Raw genomic sequence first — 27,241 nt, forward strand, 5'->3', positions numbered from 1 at the left:
AAAAAAAAAAAATCATGAATCAGACCCACTGGTCTCCAGAGGGATGGCCAGGAAGGTCACAGGGAAAGGAGACACTTAGCTGTTTCCTTCCTTCTCAGGACTAAGCAGTGAATGGTGCTGGGAAGAGTTCTGTGGCCCCCTGCATACCACAGCTGGAGCTGCATAGCACTGTGTGTTTACTCTTAACTAGCTGCATCTTTGTTATAAGTGCCCATTAGCACTTCTGATTCTTCCAGCAGATATCCAGGCAGCAGAGATGTGCTAGGCAGAACTGCCTCCCTGACATTATACCCATGCGTTATATTTTTCTCATTGCTTAAGGAAGGTTTTATTTTGATTTATAGTTTGGGTAGAAGTCCATCATGAAAGGAAGGCATGGCAGCAGGAACAAAAGGCAACCAATCACACTGCATCCACAGTCAGGAAGCAGAGGCATATGAATGCTGGTAGTCAGCTCACTTTCTCTTAGCAATTCAAGTCTCCAGCCATTGAATGGCTGGTCTCACCCACAGTTAAGGCAGATCTTCCCATCTCAATTAATGTAATATAGAAACTCCCTCACAGGCATGTTCAGAGGCTTGTTTCCTAGGTGATTCTCAATCTTACATTGACAATCAATATATACCATCACAGGGTGGGTCTACTGCCTCAGTTAATCCTCTCTCAAAATGCCCTCACAGACATACTCAGAGGCGACCTCAGCGCCTCCTAGGTGATTCTAGAGCCAGTCACACTGACACAGGCTTAACTACCTGTTGCTATAACTGCCTGTTAGCAATTCTGATCCTTTGTTAGACTTGAAGGCAATAGCAGTGTAGTGACTGCCTGCTATGATGCCCAGGAATCCCACCACCACCCAGCATTAAGCCCAGGAATGTGGCATACTAGATGATAAGAAGGGTTTTGCAGATGTAATCCAGGTCACTAATCACCTGGCCTTAAGATAAAGAGATTAGCCTCGATTTGCTGGGTGGACCCAAACTAACCATATGCTCAAAGGCAGTCAGATGTGGCAAAAGTTAGAGATTCCAACTGTGACAAAGTTCTTACCGCCTTTGCTGGCTCAGCTGGAAGTGGCTGCGTGCAAAAATGATGCTGTGGTAGAGAATTCCATGCCTGGGTAAGAAGCAATGTGTGTGGGTGAGAGCAGAGTGAGGATTTTGTTTGGGTCCCCCTCATTCCCCATGGCATGCTGTAGCCAGACAGCCAACTGCTGGGCTCACAGTGGCTACAATTGAGCCATCCTGTCATCCAAGGTAATTTCTATATCTTAAGACCAGATGATTTGTTTCATTAATTACTTTTTTTTCTTGCCAAGTAACAAATCACGTTATGGATTGTGATGGTTAGTATTGATTGTCAGCCAGTCAACTTTAGCTGCATGTAGGGGGAGGGGCAAAGGATATATAAGCCGAGAACACCAAGAGGCACCTCTCTCACAATTTTGTGGGGCTGCTGGGAGCTCACAGGATCTGCATTTGAATGTGGACTTTATGACACAGCCGTAAATGTGGGGTGCCCACTCTTCTGTAAGTAAACCACTACTCTATGCTCTGTCAAAAAAAAAAAATATATATATATATAATAAAAATATTGATTGTCAACTTGACAAGATCTAGAATCACTAAAGAGACAAGCCCCTAGGCATGCCTGTCAGGAAATTTCTAGATTAGATTAATTGAGGTGGTAAGATTTCAGTTGTGAGCACCATCCTTTGAGGTGGGATCATAGATTTAATACCAAAGAGAAAGGGGAGGAGCTAGAGAGATAACTCAGCAGTTAAGAGCACTGTCTGCTCTTGCAGAGGACCCAGGTTCAATTTCTACCACTCACATGGCAGCTAACAACAGGCTCCATAACTCCAGTTCCAAGGTATCTGGCACCCTCTTCTGACCTCCTTGGGCACTGCATGACACGGGTGCGCATAACATACATGCAGGCAATACACTCATACACGTAAAATAAAAATAATAAAATATTTTTTAAAAAGGAGAAAGACGAGCACCAGCATTCATCTCTCACTGCCTCCTGACTGCAGATGCAATGTAATCAGCAAAACTGACTGGCCAACAAGGTCCAGAAATCTGCCTGTCTCCTTTTCCTTAGCACTGAGATTACAGCCACACCTGTCACACCCAGGTTTTTGTAAGTGGGTGCTATGGATCATCATGTGTGTACATTGAGTACTTTAACAACTGAGCCATCTCCTCACCCCTAAAGTATACTGTTCACTGGTGACCCAGGGGAATGAAGTGTATCCTCCTTGGTGTACTAAGAACAGGTTTTCAAGAACATGTCAGTGGAATCTATACAAGCAATGTATTTTGTCCTTGGTGAATTGTTTAAGAACTGAGGCAGGGGATGGGCCATTCCTTCTTCCCTCACCTATGACAGATTAACAAATCTTGCTTTAGGAATGGAACCCACTTTATCTAACACCAGAAGTGATCTTAGAGTCTTACAGCTATTATCAGTCAGTGAGAACTGAAATAGGATATGAAATAGAGGTTTTCTGGTGGCAATAGGGAGCCCCGTGTGACCAGGCCTCTCTCTCCCAGTGGTAACAGGAATGAGCAGGCTTCTGGCTCCAGTGGTCCAAAACAGCACTGGGAGCATTGGGACCCAGACTCTCATCTCTGGTGAGACCCAGGAATACCAGGACTAGGCATCCAGGCTTGGTGGGACTTTGTCCCTGGTGTGCCCAGGGTCCCCTGAAGACTGGGGTTTGGCTCCAGTGGTCTCTTAAGGACAGTGTAGTGTGGGGTTTAGTTTTCTGGGGTTTCAATTGTCCCTGTAGGATTGACAGTCTATACTACTCAGAGGTTGCTTCAGGCCTGTGGCACTAACCACAGCCCCAGATTAGTATATAGACACTGGTGGTCCTGACCTTTGATGTTCTTGCCCAGTAAGTTTGCAGACCTCAGGAGACTGGGCTGTGATCCTGTCTGGGTTGTCTTGTAGCTTGGTATGTGACTCCATCCTAGGTCCTATGGGCACATAGCCAAGACAGGATCACCTCAGTGATTTCATAAGACAATCAACACCGAGTTCCACCAGTTCCCAAGGCTAAGCCTTATGCAAATATCACTATAGGGAGAATCACAGAAAACAAAATATCCAAATTGTTTTAGAAGAAGGGGAAGTCAAAACCAAAGACAAACCCACTCCAACAGATGTACAAAACATGGCAAACAAAAAGGATATGACATAACCACCACCCATTATGACTCACCCTCAACCAATCAGTCCCCAGCCCCTAAGGAAATGAAAAACTACAGAAATGGCTGAATTGTCTGAGAAAGAATTCAGGGCTTTGCTTTTTTTTTTCACATTAAAAAAAAAAAACTTTATTTAGTGTATATGTATTTGTGTGTGTGTGTGTGTGTGTGTGTGTGTGCGTGTGTGTGTGTGTGTGTGTACACATGTGGAGATAAGAGGATAACTTGAAGGAGTTTTCTCTTTCTACCATATAGATTCTAGGGATTGAACTCCGGGTGTCGGGTTTGGTGGCAAGTACTTTTACCTGCTAATCCATCTTGCTGGCCTCCACCCAGGGTTTTTTGTTTTGTTTTGTTTTGTTGTTTTTAAGACAGGGTCTCTTAACTGGCCTTGAGCTCATCAGGTAGGCTAGGCTGGCAGGCCAGTGAGTTCCAGGAACTGTAGCCCCAGTTACAAGTGAAAGCCACCACACCCTACTTTTTTTTTTTTTTTGGTTCCTCTAAGATTTATTATGCTTTTTAAAAAATAAATAATCGAGAATTTCATACATGCATATAAGGTGTTTTGATCAAATCCATGCCCACTCTCTCCCCTCCGACTCCTTCCATATCTCCCCATCACTTTTTTTCTGATAACTTCATGTACTCTTTCTTCTTCTTTGATTTATTTTTTTTATGGTCCTTTTGACTACCCTAATACTTCCCCCTTCTGAAGAGGTAACCCTAAAATCTTTTAAGGATTAGATAAATCTTTTAAGGATTAGATTAAAACAATTAATGATCATATTGAAGAATGAAACAAACAGATGCAGGAATTAAGGAACCCTATCCAAGATCTTGACAAGACAGTCTCCAAAATGAATAAAAGAGTCTTTAATTTGGAGGCAAGAGTCCAAAATATAGAGGGAAAATTCAGCAAGGAGATTGAAACATTGAGAAGGAATCAAACAGAAATGAAGGAGATGGTCAATCAAATAAGAACCACAGTAGGGAGGCTGGACAGATGGCTCAGCAGTTAAAAGCACTGACTGCTCTTACAGAGGACCCAGGTTTGATTCCCAGCACCCACATAGCAGCTAACAACTCTCTGTAACTCCAGTTCCAGGGGATCCAACGCCCTCTTCTGACCTCCACAGACATTGCACAACATGAGTGCACTTAGACACATGCAGGCAATATACTCATACACATAAAATAAAAATAATTTTTTTTTAAAAAAGAACCACAGTAGATACCATCATTAATAGAGAAGACTGTGTAGAAGGACAAATTTCAAGGATAAAGGATAAAGTTGAGATAATACTACAAACAGACACATATAAAAAAATGAAGGAGCACAAATGAGACTTTCAAGTCTGGGGTACCTTCAAGAGACCAAACCTGGGAATTCCTGGTGTAGAAGAAGGAGCAGAGACACAGTCAAATGGAATAGATAGACTACTCAGTGAAATTATAGCAGAAAACTACCCAAATCAAGTAAAAGAAGGAGACATCCAAACACAAGAGGCCTATGGAGGTCAAATAGACATGACCAGAGACGAAACTCTCCTTGGCACATCAAAGTCACAATGCCAAAAATGTAAAGTAAAGAAATAATCCTAAAAGCAGCATGAGGAAAACATCAAATTGCATACAAACGCTGAAATACCAGAATTCCTCCAGACTTTTCATCAGCAGCAACAAAAGCCAGAAGAGCATGTGATGAAATAGTTCAAGCTCTGAAAAGAAATAACTGTGAACCAAAAGCACTCTACCCAGCAGTTATCTTTTAATAGTAATGAAGTAAGGACATTTCAAGACAAACACAAATTAAGGCAGCTATGACAATCAAACCAGCATTGTAGAAAGTTCTTAATGGAATACTTTACAGGGAAGAAGAAGAAAGTCTCCTTTCTCATGAATACATGAAAGTGTGCACTCTATGAAAAGAACAGATAAACTAGACCTGGGAGAGAAACACCTGTGTCATTCACAGAAACTCAGCAAACTCTCAAGACTAATCCAGGAAAAGGAAAGAAATACAAACAATTTAGCAAAACACAATATCACCAAATTCATAGGAAATAACAAACGTATTTCTATAATAAACATAAACAGCCTCAACTCACCAATGAACAGACATAGACTAATGGATGTATTAAGAACCAAGAATTATGTTGTCTCCAAGAAATACACCTAGCTAGCAAAGATGTTTAAAAAATATCAATATTAAAGAATTTAAAAGAAACTACCAAGCAAATGGAAAACAAAGAAGAAGTCATAGTTATCCTTATATAAAGTAAACTTCACACCAAAACTAGTTAGAAGAGATGAAAGGACATTAGTATTAATGAATGGAACAAGGTATCAAAAAATATAACAATAGTAAACATTTATGCATCAAATATTGGCGTTCCCAATTTTATAAAACAAACACTAAAAGGCATAAAAGGCCATATAAGTCCTGACACAATAATGGTAGGGGACTTCAATACTCCACTCTCAGTTTTAATAGATCTTCTAAACTTAGAACTAAAATATACTAATGGATCAACTTGATTTAACTGAATATATATATATAATATATATATCAACAGATAGGAAATACATATTTTTTTCAGCAGCACACAGAACCTTTCCAAAAATTTATGGTATCATAGAACATGAGGCAAAAATACTTGGAGACTAAACTACTATTTTTTGATGAAAAATAGGTTATCCAAGAAATCAGAGGTGAAACTATTTTTAAAATTCTAGTAACAAATGATACTGAGAACACAACCTGTCAGAATTTCCGGTACATAGCCAAAGCAGTCCTAAGAGGATAGTTTATACCATAAGTACACACACACACACACACACACACACACACACACACACACACAAAGTCTGAGAGATAGCAAATAATCTAATGATACACCTCAAGGCTCTTGAAAAACAGCAAGCAGTCAATCCCAATCCCTGTAAACAACAAGAAATAATAATGAAGAAGAAATTAATGACATAAAGACTAAAATAACAATATACAAGTTGGGTGTGGTGGTGCAGGCCTTTAATCCCAGTACTCAGGAGGCAGAGGCAGATGGATCTCTGTGAGATCAAGGCCAGCCTGGTCTACAGGGTGAGTTCCTGCAGGGGCTACAGGGAGACCCTGTCTCAAAAAGACCAGAAAGGGGGCGGGGGGCAGACAAAATGCAAACTGACAAAAGGGTATCATTACAACAGCCTACAATGAAATATAGAACATTATTAGAGATTACATTGTCAACCTATACTCTAAAAAGCTGGAAAACGTAGAAGAAATAGAATTTCTAAATGCATGTCATCTACCAAAATTAAAACCAGAAGATATAAATAACTTAATCAGATCCATTACAAGCAGTGAAATAGAAGCTATAATCATGAGTGTCCTTTCAAAGAAAAGCCCAGGACTGGATGGCTTTACTGCTGAATTTTATTAAAATTTCAAGGAAGATCGCATATCAATTCTGCTTAACTTGTTCCACAAAATAGAAAGTGAAGGACATTACCAAATTCATTCTAGAAAGTCAGTACTATTCTGATCCCAAAACCAGGTAATGACACAACAACAAAAAGAAAACTACAGACTAATTTCTTGGATGAATATAGATGCAAAGATTCTCAACAAAATATTTGCAAGCCAAATTCAGGAGCATGTTAACAAGATCATACATTATGACTAAATGGGCTTTGTCCCAGAAAGGCAAGCTTGATTCAGCATACACAAATCAATCAATGTAATGCACCACACCACACAGGCACAGTAAAGGGTAGAAACCACATAATCATGTAGATTAATGCTGACAAAGTTCAACATGGCCTTCATGATAAAAGTCTTGGAGAGGTTAGGAATAGATGGAGTATACCTCAAAATTATAAAGACAATATACAACAAACCTACAGCTGATATTATATTAAACATAGACAGTCAGAGAGCATTTCCTCTAAAATCAGGAATGAGACAAGGATGCCCACTCTCTCCTCTCTTATTTAATATAGTGCTTAAAGTTTTAGTTATTAGATAAATGCATAACAGGGAATAAAATAGGAAAAGAAGAGGTCAAACTATCTTTATTTGATGATGACATGATTCTGTATTTAAAAGACCCTATAGAATCTACTAGAAAATTCCTAGCTCTAATAAACACTTACAGAAAAGTTGCAGAATACAAAATCAATACAAGCAAGTGCCCTCTTATGTACCAAGAATATACTCTCAGAGAAAAAAGCAAGGAAAATATCCAATTCAAAATAGTACCAAAAATGAAGTTCTTAGGAATACACCTAACCAAAGAGGACAGAGACTCTACAGTGAACATTTGAAGATGCTAAAAAAGGAAATCAAACATGATACTAGACAATGGAAAGAGCTTTCATACTCCTGGGTTGGCAGAACCAACACTGTAAAAATGGTTAGGCTACCAAAATTAATCTACAGATTTAATGAAACAATAATCCAAGAATTCATAGGAATCATGAAAGACTACTAATAGCCGAAGAAATCCTATAAAGTGAGAACACAGCTGGAGGCATCACAATACATGACCTCAAATAATACTATAGAGCTGTAGTATAAAGACAGCTTGGTACTCACATTAAAACAGAAAGGTAGCCCAATGGGGCAGAACAGAGGACCCAGAAATAAATTGACCCACTTAATTCTTGATAAAGGTAGCAAAAACATACTTTGGAAAAAAACATAGCCTATTCAATAAATTGTGTTGGTAGAACTCATCCACAGAAGAATGAAATTAGATTCACAACTTTCACCTTGTACAAAAATCAGTTTAAAATAGATTTAAAACTTGAAACTGTAAAATTCCAAGTTGAAAACATATGGAATAATCTTCAGGACACTGGGGCAGGCAAGAACTTTTTGAATAGAGTATCAGTAGCATAGGAATTAGCCCCAAGTGTTAACAGATGGGACTTTATGAAATTAAAAAGTTTTGGTACAGCAAAGGAAACTATTAGCAGAGCACACAAACATCCCACAGAATGGGAGAAAATCTTTACCAGCGATACATCAGACAAGGAGATAATAACCGGAATATACAAAGAATTGCAAAAATTAAATACCAGAGAAATAAAATTTCCAATCAATGAATGGGCTAATGAATCGAATAGTTTTTTTTTTTCAGAAAAAGGAATGCAGATGACTAACAACTATTTTTTAAAATGTTCAACATCTCTAGTCATCAGGGAAAAGCAAATGAATACTACTTTGAGATACCACCTTACCTCAGTTGGAATGGCTATCATCAAGAAATTTGACAGCAAATGTTGGAGAGGATGTGGAGAAAAAGGAGCTTTTATTCACTGCTTGTAGGAGAGCAAATTAGTATAGCCATTACAGAAATCAGTTTGGAGGCTCCTCAAAATATTAAAAATAGAGCTATCATATGACCCAACTATCTCACCCCTGGGCATATACCCAGGGAATTCTATACCTTACCATAGAGATATCTGCACCCCCTCATGTTTATCATTGGCCTATTCACTATAGCAAGGAAATGCAACCAACCTACTTGTCATCAACTGATGAATGAATAATTAAAATCGGGCACATATATAAGATGGAATGTTATTCAGCTCTAATGAAAACTGAAATAACAAAATTCACAGAACAATGGATGGACCTAGAATGCATAATATTAAGTGAGGTCACCCAGTTTCATAAAGTAAAAAATTGCATGTTCTCCCTTATATACAGATCCTAGTCTATAATGTGTACATGTACATATGTAAACAAATGCATGTGTGAGTATACTACAGTGTTTAGAAAGAAGAACAAAAAATGATCATTTCTTTTAAAAACGTATAGACACTTGTTTTGGTGGCTATGTGAATTCAAGTTTCTGGGAATTGAAGTAGCAAGAACCATTTCTGCATTTCATAAGAATCCAATATGTGTTATCCCTTTGAGGCAGGGATTGTGGGGTTTTTTTTCTTTTGTCTTTTTGAGACAGGTTCTCCCTGTAGCCCCAGCTGGCCTGGAACTCACTATGTAGACCAGGCTGGCTTTGAATTCACAGAGATCCACCTGCCTCTGCCTCCGGAGTGCTGGGATTAAAGGTAAGTGCCACCATGCCCGGCTTGGCAGGGATTGTGAAAACTGAACTTTCTTTCAATTCCATTGATCATTCATGGAATAGAAATCATACAGGTTTCCACACTGACCCACTTAGAAATAAGTGGGTTTTTTTGTTAAATTTCTTTTGTAACCTGAAACTTTCCCCTTTTATTCTTCTGTTTAAAATTGTATCAAAGGGGACCCAGGCATGGTGGCACATGTCTTTAATCCCAGCGCTTGGCAGGCAGAGGCAGATGGATCTTTGTGAGTTCAAGGCCAGCCTGGTCTACATAGCAAGTTCTAGGCCAGCTGGGGCTATAGAAGGACCCTGTATCAAAAAAACCCCAAAAAACACCTATATCAAAGGGCCTGGAGAGATGGCTCAGTGGTTAAGAGCACTGGTTGCCTCTTGCAGAGGACTCAGGTTCAGGTTCAGTTCCCAGTACCAACATGGTGTCAGAATCCCTGGAACTGGAGATACAGATGATTGTTAGCTGCCATGTGGGTGCTGGGAACTGAACCCAGGTCCTCTGCAAGAGTAGCCAGTGCTTTTAACCTCTGAGCCATCTCGCCAGGCCCCATTCCCTTTTTTTGAAAGACATTTTAAAAAGACTTCTAATTCCATCAAATATGGAGCAACTCCCTCCCTTCCTGGTACAACCTTCTCTGGTACAACAACATACTGTAGACGTACCACTAGCACATGCTCACTGGCACAAACAGTCTCTGAGAGGTAGGAAGAAGGTTGCAGCTGCTCAGGCACCTCAGGACTTGAGACATAAATCCTCTGATTTCGTTATTACCTCCCACATGTTAGAGAACTTGCAACCATAGCTTACAAAACAGCTCTGTAAAAGCCTGTTTCCTCCTAGCCAAAAAGGTGACCTTACAACAGAATACCTTTATTTTGGCAATATCTCTCCTTTGTCAGCCCAACAAGAACCACGACAACCCACCCACCCCCACTCCCACTCCCAAGTCACTGCAGGACCAAGGGCTCAGCTCAAGCTCCACTTGCTCATGGGAAACAGGCAGTGCTCCAATCTTCTCCTCTAGGGCACACCCCAGTGGGAGTGTTGGGTTCACCAGGATCATATCCCTTTCTCTGTTTCCTGAAGTTGGTGGGGCTCTGATTTCTTTGCCTGGGTACTGTCAGCAGGGTACAGAGGAAACTGAGCCTTTCCCTAATCCTAGGCAATTAGACTTCATGAGACAGTGTGAGAACTTGCTAACCACTGTGATTCACTGCTATGTCCCACCCCCAGTCTCTTCCATCTTCCACTATCTGTGAGTTGTAGAAGAAACAGAGACTGGCTGGCACTCTGTTTGCCTCTTGTTGTGTGATCATCAAGGCCCAGGTGGGGTCTGTGCCTCCACCTGCAGCAACAGAGCAGCCTGACTCAGCACCCACCTTCACTTCCAGGCAAGGTGGCTGAACCAGGGCTCCACTTTCCTTGGGGTGTGTCCTGTGTCCTGGTGTGTCCTACCAGGAACTCGAACGTACACACCCATGGGCCCTGGAAGCACACCTCAGCTGGGAACTTCCTGCTGCAAAACAGATTAAGTGGAATCCACAGTCTCATTGTTGAACACTCCAAATGGTGAACCAAGAAAATCACTACATAAATGAGGAAAGACAACCAATACCACCCATACCAAGATGAATGCAATGTTGGAACTGCTTGCCAAGGCCTTTAAAAGAGTCATGAATGCCTAGAATGGTTCAGCTGGGTAGAGCTCTTGCTTAGTGTGTCCAGGCCCTGACTTCAGTTCCTGATAACACCAAAAAGCTGTTGGAAAAACACTTCCACGTGCATTTAGGAGTTTTCTTGAAACTAATAATGTGTAGAAAGTATAAGAAATAGAAAAAATAGAAATTCCTTTTTCATTCTTTATCTCTTTTGCTTTATCTCTCTGTCTTTTTTAAAACAAATGAGATGTGATTACCTGTGTTGAGATGCACAATGCTCTGTGCTATATACAATATTATATTTTTTGACACATTTTGTATATTTAAACTATTTTGTAGTTATTAAAGTTTACACATACCATTTGAGCCCATAATTCTGTCAACAGAAATTTGCTTTTTACATATCCTTATTTGTAATACTGAAAGATTGCAAACAACTTAAAAGTTCTCTTTTAAAATTATTTTTATGTATATAAGTGTATTGCCTGTAGGTAAGTGCACCTGTGTTATGTAATGCCTACAGAGGTCAGCAGAAGGTATCAGATTCCCCACAACTGGAGTTATGGACAGTTGTTAGTGACCATGTGGGTGCTGGGAATTGAACCCAGGTTCTCTGCAAGAATAGCCAGTGCTTTTAACCGCTGAGCCATCTCTCCAGCTCTCAACTTAAGAGCTCTTTATGAAAACTTGGCATGGACATGGTGCTGCATTCATCAGAGGAAAAGCCTAGTGCAGATCCAAAGAGCAAGACTGCACTGATGGTGTTAAAAGCATGTTAAGTGATGAAAACAAGGAGAGTAGAGCATACCAACTGCATCCCTGTATCTTAAAAGACAATTATAAATGCATGTGGGCAGTGAATACCTACCTCAAGGCTGTGCCTCAGCCCACTCTCCATTCCTTACAAAAATAACAGCAGTGGTGAAATTCCCTTTTTCTAATAAAAAAAAAAAAAGAACCGAGTGGAAATTACATAACCAGAAATTTTAATATATACTGTAATGGACCCCTTTCTGAGCAGCTTCTGAAGTGGTGGGATGACACAGGATAGAGCAGTGAGCTTGAAGACAGATCAACAGGATCTGCCCAACCTGAACTACAGAGAAAGGCAGCTGGAACAGCATGGGGGTGTTAGGTGCTGTGGGATCACCACTGGGGAGCTCATGTTGAGTCATCAATTTCCAAGAAGAAGAGATAATGGAGAACCCCCAAATATTCAGATCAATAATGGCTGAAAATGTCTTAAATTTGGAAAAAAATATACACTTGTAGATTCAAGAAGTTAAACAAACTCCAAATAGAATAAACAGAAAGAATTCTATGCCAAGATAGTTGTTACTCTAGACTAGACTAGACTATAATTGGGTTATAAAAACTAAAGACAGAAAAAAAACCCAAAAGAGTTCAAGATAAATTATTTTTAAAAAGAAAGTATAAAACTGTGCATGATAGCGTTCTGAACTTGTGAATTTTGACATGCTGGCCATGCCTTGGAGCCCTAGCCTACTGACTGACTCAACACTTTAATCTCAGCACTTGGGAGGCAGAGGCAGGCAGATCTCTGTGAGTTCTAGGCCAGCCTGGTCTACATAGGGAGTTCCAGGGCAGCTGGGGCTACAGGAGAGCCTGTCTCAAAAAAGAATCCCCCCCCCAAAAAAAAGAAAAGAAAAAGAAAGTACAATTTGGTTTTTGTTGTTTCTATTTACTTATTTTGAATGTATTTACTATTTCACAATTGTATGTATAATGTACTTTTGTCATTCAAGTTTTGCTTTCTATAAGAGGAGGGGTCTTCTGGGAAGAAGGGGCTTGACAATGGGAAATAAGAGGGAGGAATTTACACATAATTATGAAAGAATAAATACATTAAAAATAAATAAAAAGAAACAAAACAGAAACAAGTGGCAGAATTGACAGAATTCTCATTGCCAGTTGCAAATTCTTTACCCAATGAAAATACCCTTTAAAAGTGAGGAAATTAGGCCCCAGAGAAGACATAGATGGAGAAGTTCTGAACTTGTGAATTTTGACATGCTGGCCGCGCCTCAGAGCTCTAGCCGACTGACTGACTCGTGGGTTGTGATGTGATGACTTAGTGCTGCTGTGAACACCTCATTTCTGTAAGTGGGATGACTTCAGAATTGCCCTACAGCTGAATGGAGTCAGAGTGAGTGGCCCTTCTGCAGCATCCAAGCCTCCTATTGTCTCCTGTTGTTTTTAATATCTGTGACATTGACCACAGCTTGTGAAGTATTTTTTTCAAAAAGCTCTAGCTTTTCTTCAAAGCCCAGAGTGTTTCTATAAATACCAGGAGATCCATGTGGTTACATTATCTTTTGGACAGATATAACAGTTGTTTTACTATACATCCTAAAGTATATATCACCAAGGGACATCTGATTTCAGTTTTATGGTTAACGATGGTTCACGGTTATTTCATTTATCACATCTATTCTGTCTGCAGGGGTCCTTTGCCACTTGCACTTTCTGATTGTTCTTTAATGAGCAGTTGAGGTATAGTTGAAGCAGTTGATGACAATGGTCTCTTTCTCTGTGTGTGAGAGGGGTGTGTGTGGGTACACATATGTCACAACACACCTGTGTTGATCAGAGGACAACCTTGGGTGTTGGTCCTCCCCTTCTCCTTGTTTAAGGCAGGGTCTCTTTGCTAATTTGCTACTGTACTCTACACGTGTGAGTCGAGACCAAAGGTCAACCTTGAGTGTTGTTTCTCAGGAACTGTCAACAGCTCCTGAAACAGGCCTAGACTTGGACAAGAACTTGCCAAGTAGGCTAATCTGACTAAGGGGCTCCGAGATCCTCCCATCTCTGCCTCCCCAACACTTGGATTACAAGTACATGCTACAATACCTAGCTTTTTTACGTGGGTTCTGTGGATTGAACTCAGGTCTTCAGGCTTACACAACAAGTTCTTTACCAACTGAGTTAGCTCCCCTGCATCTCCTTCTCTTAAATGAATAAATACAAGTTGGCGTGTTTTGATGCCTTCTGAACTTTATTCTTCCACACCACCTTGTTAAATCTGCACGTGAATCATAAAGACTACCACAGCATTGGAGGCCTGGAAACAGACTCATCATTCTGCTCTCCTCCAGTAATGTGTACTGTATGATACCCAGATCCGCTGCCTTCTCACCAGCCTTTGATATTGTCAATTTCTTTCTAAAATTTCAGCCATTCTGGTCGATGTGCTGTGGTAAGACACTGAGGTTTTAATTTGAACTTACCTAATGGAAAGTGGAGTTGAATGTCTATTCATGTGCTTGTTTTCCATCTGTAGATCATCTACAGTGAAATGTTAATTTATGCCTTTGACCTATTTCCTAACTGAATCATTCATTTTTGCTGTTGAATTCTGAGTATTCTTTATATATTCTAGCACTAGTCCTTTGTCATGGAGACATTTGTACATGTTTCCCCCAGTCTTTAGTTTGTCCATTCACCTTCTTAGCACTATCTTCCACAGAGCAAAAATTTTAAATTTCACCTTATCAACTATTCCTTTTATGAGTTCAATCTCTTTTGTTCTATTAAATCTCATCACTTTAGAAATATCATACTCTTATGGATGGGGAGAGGCTCAATAGGTAAGAGCACTTGCTGCTTAAACATGAGGACCTGAGTTCAGAGCCCAGTACCCACCTAAAAAGTCAAGTGTGGCTGTACACTCCTGTAACCCCATTGCTGTGAGACAGAAACAGGAAGGTCACTGGGGCAGGCTGAGGCCAAAACAGGAGGGTCAAGAGGTCAAGAGTTCAAGCCCAGCGTGGGCTATATAGTAAGATCTTGTCTCCAATGTCCTATTATGACAGTAACAAATTCTCACAAATTTAGTAATTTAGTTTCTTAAAACAGCATACATTTAACCTCTTTAGGTTCTGGAGGTAAGAAAGTCCAACATGTGTCTCCCTGGATAAGGTGTTGTCAGGACTGTTCTCTTGGGGGCCTCTAGAACAAAACATCTATGTGTCATGTCCAGTTGATAATGCTCCATCCACATTTCTTGGCTCTTGGCCCTTCCCTGAACCCAGAGTCTTCTGTTCCACTTACGGCTCTGATTCATCTGCTTATTTGCCTTATAAGGATCCAAAGAGACAATCCAAGTTAATCTCTTCCCTCTTCCTCCAGGTCTCTTAGTCACTTTGCAAAGGTGTCTTGGCCACGGAAGGTAACAGTCACAGGGTCTAGGAATTAAGATAAGACTATATTCTAATGGAGTGACATTATTTTGCCTAACATAGTCTAGAAGGAATGAAGGGAAAAATCTTAGTGATCTCAGATTGGAACTTTATTAATTTGACAAACACAAAAATGATCTACAAAAATCAATGAGTTGGGAGCTGGGGAGATGGTTCAGTGGGTAAAGTACTTGCCAAACAATCATGAGGACTAGAATTCGGATCCCCAGAACCCACATAAATGCTAGGTGGGCACAGCAACCCATCTGTAATCCCTGCAAGCGAGAGGTAGAGTCAGGGGGTCCCTAATGAAGGCTTTTCCTCTAAAGGTTTTCTTCCTATGCAGCAGTTTCCTCCCTATGTTGGTTATGAAAAACATACTTGGGGAACTAGGAAGGGAACTGCTGCACAGGAAGAAAACCTTTAGAGGAAAAGCCTTCCTTAGGTAATAAAGCAGAAACCGTATTGACTGTTCCTCAGCTGCCACTCCCAAGCAAGATGTAGTAGTGCTGAGCTTGTTCCGACGACTAACACAAGGCTCAAGTGTATACATCAATGACAGAACTGAAAGAGGAAAGTACCAAATCTTTACTCAGCATTCTTCATGGGAGACGGGACACTAGTAAGACTACTGGCAATTTAAATATAATCAAAAGGCTTCATCTACTGAGCACTCAGTTAAGTGCTGCCGTGAGCTATTACGTAATTCAGTCTTTTTTAAACACATTTATGAAATGAGGCCTTGTACCACACTGTAGAGCCAATTTCAACTAATTTCAAAACGTCTGTATCATACAGGCAACATCTTAGATCATAGTATAATTAAATAGAAATAAAAAATAAAAAAGATAACGAAAATATTCTAATAAACCTGTGGGTCAAACAGGAAGCCATAATGGGAATTAGGAAAAAATTGGAATTGCCAAGATCATCAAAATACTTCGTCTTGAACACTAGAATGCGGGTCTGGGAGATGGCTCAGTGGGTAAGAGTGTTTGATGCTCAGGCATGAGGTACTGAGCTTGAACCCTAAGCACCCACATAAAAAGCCAGGTGTTGGGGGGGCATGGGGAGTAGAGACAGGAGGACTCCTGGAGCTTGCTGGCCACCAGATTAGTTCTATGTGCAGTGAGAGACCCTGTTTCAAGGGACTAAGGCAGACAGTGATAGAGCATGACACCTGAAGTCCTCCTCTGCTTCTGTATGTGCACATGTAGACACACGTGCTCCCACATGTGCACATACACCACACACATTCACATACACACTAAAAAACCCTACTGATATGCAAATGAAGCTGTGTTTAGGGGGATAGTGTGTCTTCGAATATATTAAAAAAGAGGAAGTGGGAGATTAGAAATGTGGAGATTGAACATCAGTTGTGTTCAGAGGAGAAGAGAAGAGATGTGGTGGGACTCTGCACCTGGTAAAGGGAGATTTGTTACCAGTGATAGCTGCCGAGAGGAAAAGAAAAGCTGAGATGGGAGAAGGGAGGGCTGGAGCCTCCTTCCAACAGCCACCCTCACCTCTTTAATACCCTGTCCTCAGCTCACCCTTCCTCAAAAACTCAATGGAGTTCGGTGTTTCTTACAGGAGAAAGGCCAAATACCTGTGTTTGAGGCCACAGACAGAGACATGACATGGCCCAAGAGAGGTGGAGAACCCAGGTCCTGAAACCACTCACAGGTGACCCTTTCCCTGCCTCTAGAACATTCTAAGCCTCACAGTGAAAAGCAAGTTCCAGCCCAATCCTCTCATCCCCCCAGGTCATAACTCAGATTTAGCATGAGAATTAATATTTCATATTTTATTTCTATTTAATTTTACTTTTAATTATGCTGAGAATTATTACTTCCGAATCAAATGAGGGAAAAATGACAGCCTTGGTGTCTTCGGGCATGGAGGACCTCCACAGATGACAAAACTCTGAAAGTTCAAATACCTTGTATAAATTGCATAACGTACAGAGTTCCTCCCATCTACTATAAACCAGCTCCAGATGACTTAAAATACCTAATACAATGAGATGCTGCTGTTCTGCAGTTGTTATACTGTAGTTCTGGAAGATAATGACAAGAAAATACACATGTGGCAGGAAACTGTACAACTTGCAATAAATGGAGGTGTGTGTGTGTGAGGTTGTATGTGTGTGCATGTGTGCATACGTGTGGGGAGGCCAATAAGCACTAGACCAATGAGTGACCCTGTGTTTAAAAGAGTGGCACAGACTGGAGAGAGGGCTTGGCAGTTAAGAACACTCACTGCTCTTGCAGATAACTGGGGTTTATCAGCCCTCATGTGGAAGCTCCCATATATATACATGCAGGCAAAATACTCATACACATAAAATGATATAAATAAAAACCTTTAACAACAACAGCAACAAAGGTGGATGAAACAAAGGTGGAGGAAAGACATCTGAGGTTGACCTCTGACCTCCACAAGCATGTGCAGCGGCACCCACACAAACGCACATACACACAATATTTTCCATTTGAAGTTTGCTGAACCCATAAATAGGGAGGGCCAATGGAATTCATTGCTCATTGATCAAATGCTTTAAAAAAAGACTCTTTATATTTCAGTGTCTTTACACTTCGGGGAATATTCAGTGCTCTTGCACAGACTTTACCATTTTTGTAATCTGAAGAATTATCTAGATAATTTTCTCCTTGGAGGCTTTTATTTCCCTTGGGATGCAGCCAGGCCTCCTCCCCAAACACCTGGAATGTAAGCATAAGCTTTACCCTCCCTGAGCCACAGGCCAGCCCACCAAGGCCCTGCTCTGACTACAGGCCCTCTCTTGGAGGTGATACTGAACAGAGACCAGGCAGGTGCCAGCCCTCTGACACTGTGGTTCATCATTGACCTCAAAGCTGATCTTTTTGACTTGGAATTCTCTGGACCTGTAGCAACGAACACGGATACCAGCGTGTGTCCATAGGATGCCATCAAGCTGCATCAATGTTGAAAGGATGATCAGGGGGTTCTCAGGTTCTTTTGAAGGCAGGAGCCATTCAGTAGGGGCATGCTGGTAACCAAGCCATCTCTCTCGCTAGTGACAACACAATGGCCACTACAATTCTGTACATGTCAAGGCCTGTTCACATCTGTATCGTGCTGGTCCTTGTCCCTACATGACCCAGGGAGTACATCAGCATCAGGCTGTTAGTCCTTCTCTACCAGTAGGACACGTGATTGGACAGAGGTGACCAGAACAAGCTCCTGGTAGAGCCAGCCTCCCTAGATTCTCCCTCCTGCTGGACACTCATTGCTCCACAGTATTGTTTCCAAGTGGTATCACTTTATATTTTTTAAATCTACTTTTGTGTATGCCTGTGATGAATGTGTGAATGTATATGTGCACTTGTGTATCAGTGAGGACACACATGTGCTATGGTGGTGGTCAGAGGGCAGCCTTGGGTGTCAGTCCTCACCTTCCACCTTGTTTAAGGCAGGATGTCTTCACTGTTCATTATTGCATGCACCAGGCTGACTGGCTGGTGAGCGTCCAGGGATTCTCCTGTCTCTGCCTCCCATCTTGCTGTAAGAGCACTGAGATTACAGACACTCACTTCCCTGCTTGGCTTTGCAAGGTTGCTAGGCATTTGAACTCAAGTCTTCATGTTTTTCCCAGTAAGCATTTTATCCACTAAGCCATTTCCCTAGCCCCCCAAGTAGTGTCACTTTTAATGTCCCCTTTCCCACTCACAACTCCTTCCTGCTTTGTCACACATCTAAAAGCATGTTATCACATGATTCCTGATTTTCTGTGTCCCTTAGTTAAAAATCCTACACATCACATGTTTCTCTCAGTTAAGGGGAATTAAAAGCAATTTACATTGAGAAATCTCTTACATCATCAACTCCTGCGGGCCTGGGGAAATGGCTCAGTTGGTAAAATGCCTGCTTCGTAGGTGTGAGACCTGAGCTCAGATCCCCAGAACCCATATAAAAAGCAGGTGTGGTGATGTGTGCCTGCAAGCCCAGTAGTGGCGAGATGGGCAGCTCACCAGAGCTAGCCTGGCCTACTTGGTGAGGTTCCAGACCAGAGAGAGATCACAGCATCTCAGGCAAAAGGTGGAAAGTGCCTGAGGAACAACACCCACACATACACCCACCCACACATGGAATCAAACACAAAGAAATGTATAACTAGAAAAGAAAATTCCTCCCAAGTTTCTGCCAAGTTCTCAGTCTTCTTGTTCTCAAAGCTGCCTTGAGCATGTATAACAGTCTATGTTTTTAGTCTCATTAATTTCTGAGATTTCTTTTGTTTTCTGGTTTCTTTTTTCTTCTAACAAATCAAACTCAAGAAACAGTTCTAAATGTAAGAGCATTTACTATAAGCAACTGGGTTGCACAAGAACAAACAGAACCCAGGGAGGATGTGTATTCATTTGTTCCTTCTTACTGGATACCTCACACAGAGGTATGCTTTGCAACGTGACTCAGAGAGATGCTCAGGCTTATTTAGCTGCACAAGCTCATGTGGCCTAATCTGCCTTTTCATGAAGCTGTTTTAACTTGTATGACGTTTTCTCCCTGGGGTTTGGGTTTGGCTTCATTGCTTGTTTTCTTTTTCTGTCTATCTCTGTAAGTGTGCATGTAGGTGTGTGCATATGTGAGTGAATGCTATTGTGTATGTGTGTCTGAGTGTTTGTACACGTGAGTGTTAGTGATGCAGTGTGTGGCGATGGGGTGTTTGCATGTGACTGTATGTGAATGTGTATGTAAATGTGTAGGTGTGTGCAGATGAGTATATGTGTGCATGTGTGTGTAGTATGTGTGTACATATGTGTAAGAGTGTGTATATGTGTGTGCATGTGAACATGCATGAGTATATGTATGTATGATTTTGTGTATATATGGTATGTGTGTATATGCTAGTATATATGTGTGTGCAATGTGTGTATGTGTGGTATGTATGTGTTTGTGCATGTATGTGGTACATATGTATGTATTTGTATGTGTGTGCCTGTGTGTACTGTGTATGTATGTATGCATATGAGTGTGTATGAGTATTTTCCATGTGATGTGTTTGTGTGTACAAGTGTGCACGTGTTATGTGTATGTATGTATGAGTATATGTATGCATGTGTGTATGTGTGTTTGTGTGTATGTGCATGTTATGTGTGCATGCTCATGTATGCTCATGTTTGTGTGTATGAGTGGGGGCATGCATGTGAGTAGGAGCATGCATGTGTCACACTGTGCACATGGAAGTCAGAGGACAACCTTGGGTGTCTATCCTTGCTCGCTTTCCACCTTGATTGAGATGGGGTCTCTTGTTTGTGTGAGCTACAGCGCTTGGCTTTTATGTGAATTCCAGAGATCCAAACTCAGGTCGTGATGCTTGCATGGCAAGCTCTTCACTCACTGAGCAATCTCCCTAGCCCTCACTGTTTCTTCTCTGTGTTAATACAAGGTGGCTCTTTATACTTCCCGCCTGTCCTAGGGCTACATAAAAAATGATGGGTGTTTCCTTCTGATAAAGGCAGGCATGATGTTGTTGATGTGCGTGCTGCTGTCCTGGGGCCTTGCCTCTGATTCTCTTTTTCTTGCCCTTCCAGACTGCAGAGGCAGGTGAAGGTGAACCTGAAGATAGCCAGCCCTGCCCACCCCCTGCAGACCCAGAGGAGCAGGACTGGTCTCAGGAAACAGACCTTGACAATTTTGAGACATTATCTCATCAAAGTGAAAGTCGATCAGACACAAAGACAGACCCCTTCGAAAGTGTCTCTGATACAGAGTCCCTGCCAGAGGACCCCACTGGGGGACTCTGCTTCTCTCGAAATGGCCCCTCTATAGACAGAGAAGCAAGTTGGGAATGCCCTGATGGTCCAGCAACAAGACTTCCTCAAGAGCACAATTTGACCTGTGTCCTTGCCCTTGATACAAAGAAAGAGCTAGACTTGTTCCCTAGCTTGAAGGAAAAGTCTTCGCAAAATGATTTGCACACCTTGGCTGCCACTGCTGGAAAAGAAGATGAAAAATCACTCTGTGACTGCGAGACCAACTTGGGAAGGGAGTCTGTACCAGTGGACAGGTACTTCTCACAGGGCATCCCTGGTGGCAGCAGCTACCAGCTTCAGAAAGCCAGGTCCGGGGGATATCTGGACATCCCTACGGCCTGGCCCTGCTTTCTCCAACACTGCAAATTAGGAAAGAGCTGGCCACATATACACAGCAGGGCTAAGGTACCAGTGATAAGGACAAAGAGAGGTCCCAGCCCAGACCCTATACAGGACATAGACTTGCCCTGCTTGGATGTAGCCTGCCCACCTCAATCAGGCACACCTTGCCACTTAGACACCAAGTGTCACTGTAGTGCTCCAGAAAATCTTGATTGCAATGGAAGGGTGCCCCCAAGGCACCCCTGTGGGGCCATGAGGACTCTGGTCAAGGCCCATTCCATATCAGGGTTTCCTTTGGGTTGTCCTAAGGAGTTCATGAGGCACAACTGTGGGACATTTGTGTCCTACTTGAGGGAAGGAACAGAAATAGCACCTGATCCAAAAATACACAGCACCCTCACCCCTGCACCCACCCAGTGGTCTTGTTTACTTCCGGCTTCTCAAAGCAAACATCCTCCTTTGCAGGGTGAGCACAAGCCAGGTGGTTGTAGCTTTAAAAGGGCCTCTCAGGACACACCCTGTGTGGGTCTCCCACTGGAAAACCAGGTGGAACAGGCTTCTAGGTCATGCCCAGACCCTTCCCGCCTTACTTCAGAATTGTTGAAGCTCGGCAGCCAAGAGGAAGTGCCTGAGAGAGCTGAATGCAAGCCAGGGCACAGTGCAGAAGGCAGAGCTGAGGAGCTCCGAGGTACCCGCCCTGCTCTTGCCCGCGGTAAACAAAAGTGCCTGCAAAACATTTCTGCCTGGGCAGGAAACCAGACCAGGGCTTATACATCAAAGTATATTCCCAGTGGGAAGAAAAAGCTATCTAATGGGGCCCGCTCTCCACGCTGCTGTGGTTGTGCTGAGACTCTGTCGTGGGACAGAAGCCCAGGAGATGGCGGGGAAGTGAGTGATGGCACCTATGTCCCAGAGACCACCCTAAAATCATGCATAACAGATCCTTGGAAAACAGCAGAAGAGGCAACGGTTCTAGATCTCAAACGCAGGGGAAATGCCCTGCAGTGTCTTTCAGAATCCCCAATGGCCGGGTTATCTGAGTGTGCACAGGGGACTGGAGATAGTGTGGAACCTTTGAACGCTGGACTGCAGCAGGAGCTCAAAGCACGTGGAGCCTCTAGGCCCAGTTGTACACACATCATTATACCAGTGGAGCAGAAAGGCCAGCAGGCTACCGCGAGGAAGGCCTGCTGTCCTCTAGAGTCACAGTCTGGTGACTTGCGGGAGGAAAGATACAGATCTCCACAGGGCACAGATGCCACGGCTTGTGAGTCTCCCAGGGCCTCAGAAATGCCAGTATGTGGCAGCGAGTGTGAGAAGCTAGCATGTCCCGCAGCCGGAGACTGGGATCCTCAGCTGCAGGCCAAAGGTGTGGAGCTTGGGAGAGTTATGGTCTCTAGGGCTGCTTTTGATGACACCCTGAGCTCAGAGGAGACGCTGGAGGACAAATTGCTTGGGGAGGGCTCGTGCCTGGAGTCTGCTAGGAACATCCACTCAGGGAGGAGCCAGGAGCCTCCCAGCTGGGAATGCAAAGGATTGTGTGGCCCAGAGGGTGTGGAGGACTCAGAAATCTGGGGTTCACCAGCAAGTGAGGTCCCCCAGGGCTCTGCTGCAGGAGTCCTGGCTTCTGTCCAGGTGGCCACGTTCCCCAGACCACGCCGCCGGCTTCAGCACGATGCACAGGAGCGTGAGCAGTGTCCTGCCTTTCTCCAGGTGACCCCTTTAAGGACTGGCAGGCCCTGGCCTGTGAAGGGCCACACAGGGGGCATGTCCAGTGACCAGGCCTTGACCTCAGAGGGCCTGTACCAGGGTTGTTCCGGGCCCGAGGAAGGAGCCCAGAGCCCCTGGGCTGTGACCTCACGGGTGGAGCCACCTCAGCTTGTGCACCACCTGTCTCCTGAGACCCACAGTGGAAACCAAGAAGAGCACGCAATTACATCAGGGGACCTTAGTAGCAAAGGACTTTCCCCAGAAACCTGCAACGCCAAGAGACTCAAACCAACAGAAAGCAAGCTCAGGGCAAGGCTAGCCTTAGCTCATAAGACCTTTTCCAGTTTTTTTGAGGTCAAAGCTGTAGAAAAAGTGAATGCTGGCTCTGTCAAGGGGGAGAAAGAGAAGAACAAGCAACGCCAGAGCTCCTGGCGAGCATTTCTGAGAAGCAAGGACGTGGAAGGCTCCAAAAGGCCTTCCTTAGTGAGTGAGCTTCCAGGCCCGGAAGTTCCGGAGGCCCTCTTCAATTCCCCACCAGCAACCAGCAGCCACTGTGAAGAGTGCGCAGTGGACACAGAGAGCGGTGTGTGTGGAGAGCCCCGGACTCTTGTCCGGCCTCTTGCAGCTCTGTCCTCCAGCAGTTTTGTTTCTCCGGAACACAGGAGGAAAAGTGAACCGACCATAAAACGTACCACTGCCCAGGAAGGCAGCGGGTACCCCTCTTCTGGGGCCTTCCCTGAGCCGTCCTGGCTGACCTCCCCCTCCAGCCTTGGAGCCCAGAAGACTGGCATAAGTTGCACCCTCCCCTGCAGCTCTGCCTGCTGCCTGGCCTATGAAAACCAAGGCATGCCCTGCAGACCCACAAGCCCCAAGCCGCAGAGTCCCATGGCTCGGGCACAGAGGGCTGATCTCTGCCTGCGAGGCAGGACTAATGCTGTCTCCATGGTTTCTCTTGGAAGCTACAGGGAAGTGGACAGATGTCCAGAGGCGGCAGAAAGACCCAAGATGCCCAAGGCCAGGACAAGCCTTTTACTTTCTCTCCAAACACTAAACCAGAAAGATGACAGCAGGAGCACAGGCCAGTGTCAACAGGGCCTCAGCACGGCACCCTCCCTTAGGGACCTTCCTGGGAGTGAGGTGAGTGAGCTGAGTGCCACCAACCCTTTCTTTACCTCTTAAGACAAGTGACAGGAAGTTCTCTTGGGTTAATTTGTTGTTGCTATTTTTAAGTTTATCACATTTATTCATTTTGTGTGTGTGAGAAAGAGATCAGAGGACAGTCTGCAGGAGTCAGTCCTCTCTTTGCATTATGTCTCAGAGATGGAATCCAGGTGATCAGGCTTGGTGGCAATTGCCTTAAGCCACTGAGCCATCTTCCCTGCCCCCTAGATTTGTTGTTTTGGAGGCAGGGTCTCTTGTAGTCCAGGCAGGCCAAAGATAGCCTTGAACTCCTGATCCTCCTGCTTCTACCTCTGAAGTGCTGGGATTACAGGCTTGAGCCACCGTGCTCATCTTTATGTGGTTCTGAGGATTGAATCCAGGCCTTCATGCATACTAGGCAAGCACTTTACCAACTGAGCCACGTCCCTACCCGCTTTGAATCAGATTTAAGATAAAACGGAAAACCCATTCAAGTATTAAAAGACAGCATGGAGAAACTACTAATCTCAAATACAAAACACAACATTTTGAAACTTTTAGAACACAATACAAGGAAGAATGCGGGATCTGGAGGGTAGACAGGCATTCTTAGGATGCCGAAAGCACATGTTAGTGGAGGGTGCCTCAGTGATGTTACCGCTTTAAACCTCTTGCTCTGTCAGGACCCTATTAGATGGGTAGGAGACATGCTACAAATCAGGAGACTTCATTTCTAACTCACATATCCAACGACGGAATGTGGCTCAAAACTCAATAGTAAGAATACAAAAAGGGTTTCGAGTTTCAGTTATCTGTGGTTTTGCAATAGTTGTATATACATAATGAGACATTTTGAGGCTGAAACCCAAGTTTACATACAAAACTTTGGACTGGAGAGATGGCTCAGTGGTTAAGAGTGATTGCTGCTCTTGTAGACAACTGGAGTTCAGTTCTCAGCATCCGTGTAGGGTGGCTCACAACCACCTATAAATCTTCCTCCAGGAGATCTGACGCTCTCTGCTGTCCCATACACACACAGAGAGACTCACACACAGAGACTCACACACATACATATAAAATAAAATAAATCTGAAACACAAAACTCATTCATGTGTCATGTATACCACACAACGTGAAGGCCATTTACCAGTATCAGTGTTTCTGAACTTTGTAATGTATTGCCTGAGGTTGGATATGGAATTTTCCATTTTTGACGTAATGTCAGTACTCCAAATCACTTAGGTTTTGTTTTAGGTTTTGTTATTGTTTCTTGAGACAGGGTTTTCCTATAAACCCTGCTGGACTGGAACTTGCTATGTAGACCAGACTGGCCTAGATCTCACAAAGATCTGCCTGCCTCTATCTCCTGAGTTCTGGGATTAAAGGCATGTGCCACCATGCCCAGACTAAAATCTTTCAGGTTTTGGATATTTTCGGGTTCTGGGTTTCATATGAGTGATGATCACTCTATGTGAACATTGCTTCTGTTTATTTCGTGGACGGATTGGTGTAGTGATTATCACAAGGAAGACATATAGTTCCCTCACCCTTGGGCTAAACCCTTTATATTCACACTCTCCCAACCCAGTGTAACCACTCTCAAGCAATGTAAATTTTTGAGATTCTTTTTCAGTTTATTTCTATTTCTATATATAATTATTTATTTAATTATATTTATGTGGATGAGTATATTGCCTGCATGTATGTAAGTGCACCCATGCTGTGCAATGCCTGTTGGAGGTCAGAAGAGGGCATTGGATCCTCTAAAACTGGAGTTATGGACTGTTGTTGGCTGCCATGTGGTTGCTGGGAATGGAACCCAGGTCCTCTGCAAGAGCAGCCAGTGCTCTTAACCACTGAGCCATCTCTCCAGTGCCTGAGACTCTTTTTTACTCAACATAAACCCTTTAAAATCCATCGAATTCATTGCATGTACCACTAATTCCTTTTTATTGTTGAGTAGTATCTCATCCTTAATCATTCACCTGCTAAACGACATCTGGGCTGCTTTTAGATTTCGGGTACCACAGCTAAAACTCCCACAAACATTGATGCACAGCACTGAGATGGACATTTTTATTTCTCAGGGGAAAGTACCCAACAATGTCATTGTCAGGTCATAGGGCAAGTGTATGTTTAGTTTTTAAGAAATTGCCAGCCTGCTTCTGGTCCTGGGGTGGAGCTGGGTGTGATTTTTCTCTGGTTACAGCCTTCTCAGATTAAGGCTCTTCTCCCTGGAAGGTTTGTTTTCAGAGGGGCATGCTCCCTGACTATGTGAGAGGACAAGAAGGACTGTATTATTTTACTTTTCCACAATCAATGAATGAGAGATCCAGTTCTCTGCTCTTGTCAGTGTTTGGAACGGTCACTGTCCTTCACCTGGCTTTGCAATCCGTGTGCTGTGGTGTCTTGTTGTGATCTTAGTGTGACTGTCCCTCAGGGCCAGGCTGTTGAGCAGTTTTTCTCCTTATTTGCCATGCGCTTACCTTCTTCAGTGAAATATCTCTGCACGCGTTTTGCCCATTTTCTAGATGCATTGCTATGGTTGTTCCTACAGTTGAGTTTTGCAAATGTAAATATTTGATTCAAGTCCTTTATGCGATTTGCGACTTTTCCTTCTGTAACTATGCGACTTGTCTTTTCATTCTTGTAGCAGGGTGTGTTACAAATTCAAACTTTCATTTTGAGGAAGTCTAACGTTTTGTGCAATCGTGTTAAATAAACCCCGATGGGTTTATTCTGCCACTCTTAACATTAAAGTTTATTATTCATTTTTGTCTTTATTTTATTACACTGGGTTACATAAAGCATTTTTATACAACTACATAATGTACTTTGAATACATTCTGCTTCTCATTCCCTGATGCCCTCCCTTCTCTCCCCTGTCCCCCCATTAAGCCCCCTTTGTTCCCTGTGATGGTTAAACTTCTGTTTTCATGTTGTGTGTACATGTGTAATTTTATATAAGTATGTAAAATCTAGGATCCACAAATGAAAGAAACTGTCTAATATTTGTCTTTCTGGGTCTGACTTAATTCCATTATTCACGTACCACATTTTCTTTATTTGTTCTT

At 42.9% G+C, this 27,241-nt stretch overlaps 1 protein-coding gene across 1 annotated transcript in view; it reads left to right on the top strand.

Moving 5' to 3' along the window:
* Arhgef4 (Rho guanine nucleotide exchange factor 4) overlaps positions 1–27,241 on the top strand; it is a 180,720-nt gene that overhangs the window by 26,914 nt on the left and 126,565 nt on the right. The window contains 1 exon segment of the mRNA XM_008848268.3: positions 20,754–24,164. Coding sequence (XP_008846490.3) covers positions 20,754–24,164 — 3,411 coding nt within the window.

Source organism: Nannospalax galili, unplaced genomic scaffold (genome assembly GCF_000622305.1).
Source record: "Nannospalax galili isolate Female #2095 unplaced genomic scaffold, S.galili_v1.0 scaffold224, whole genome shotgun sequence".
In the NCBI taxonomy this organism is placed as follows: domain Eukaryota; kingdom Metazoa; phylum Chordata; class Mammalia; order Rodentia; family Spalacidae; genus Nannospalax; species Nannospalax galili.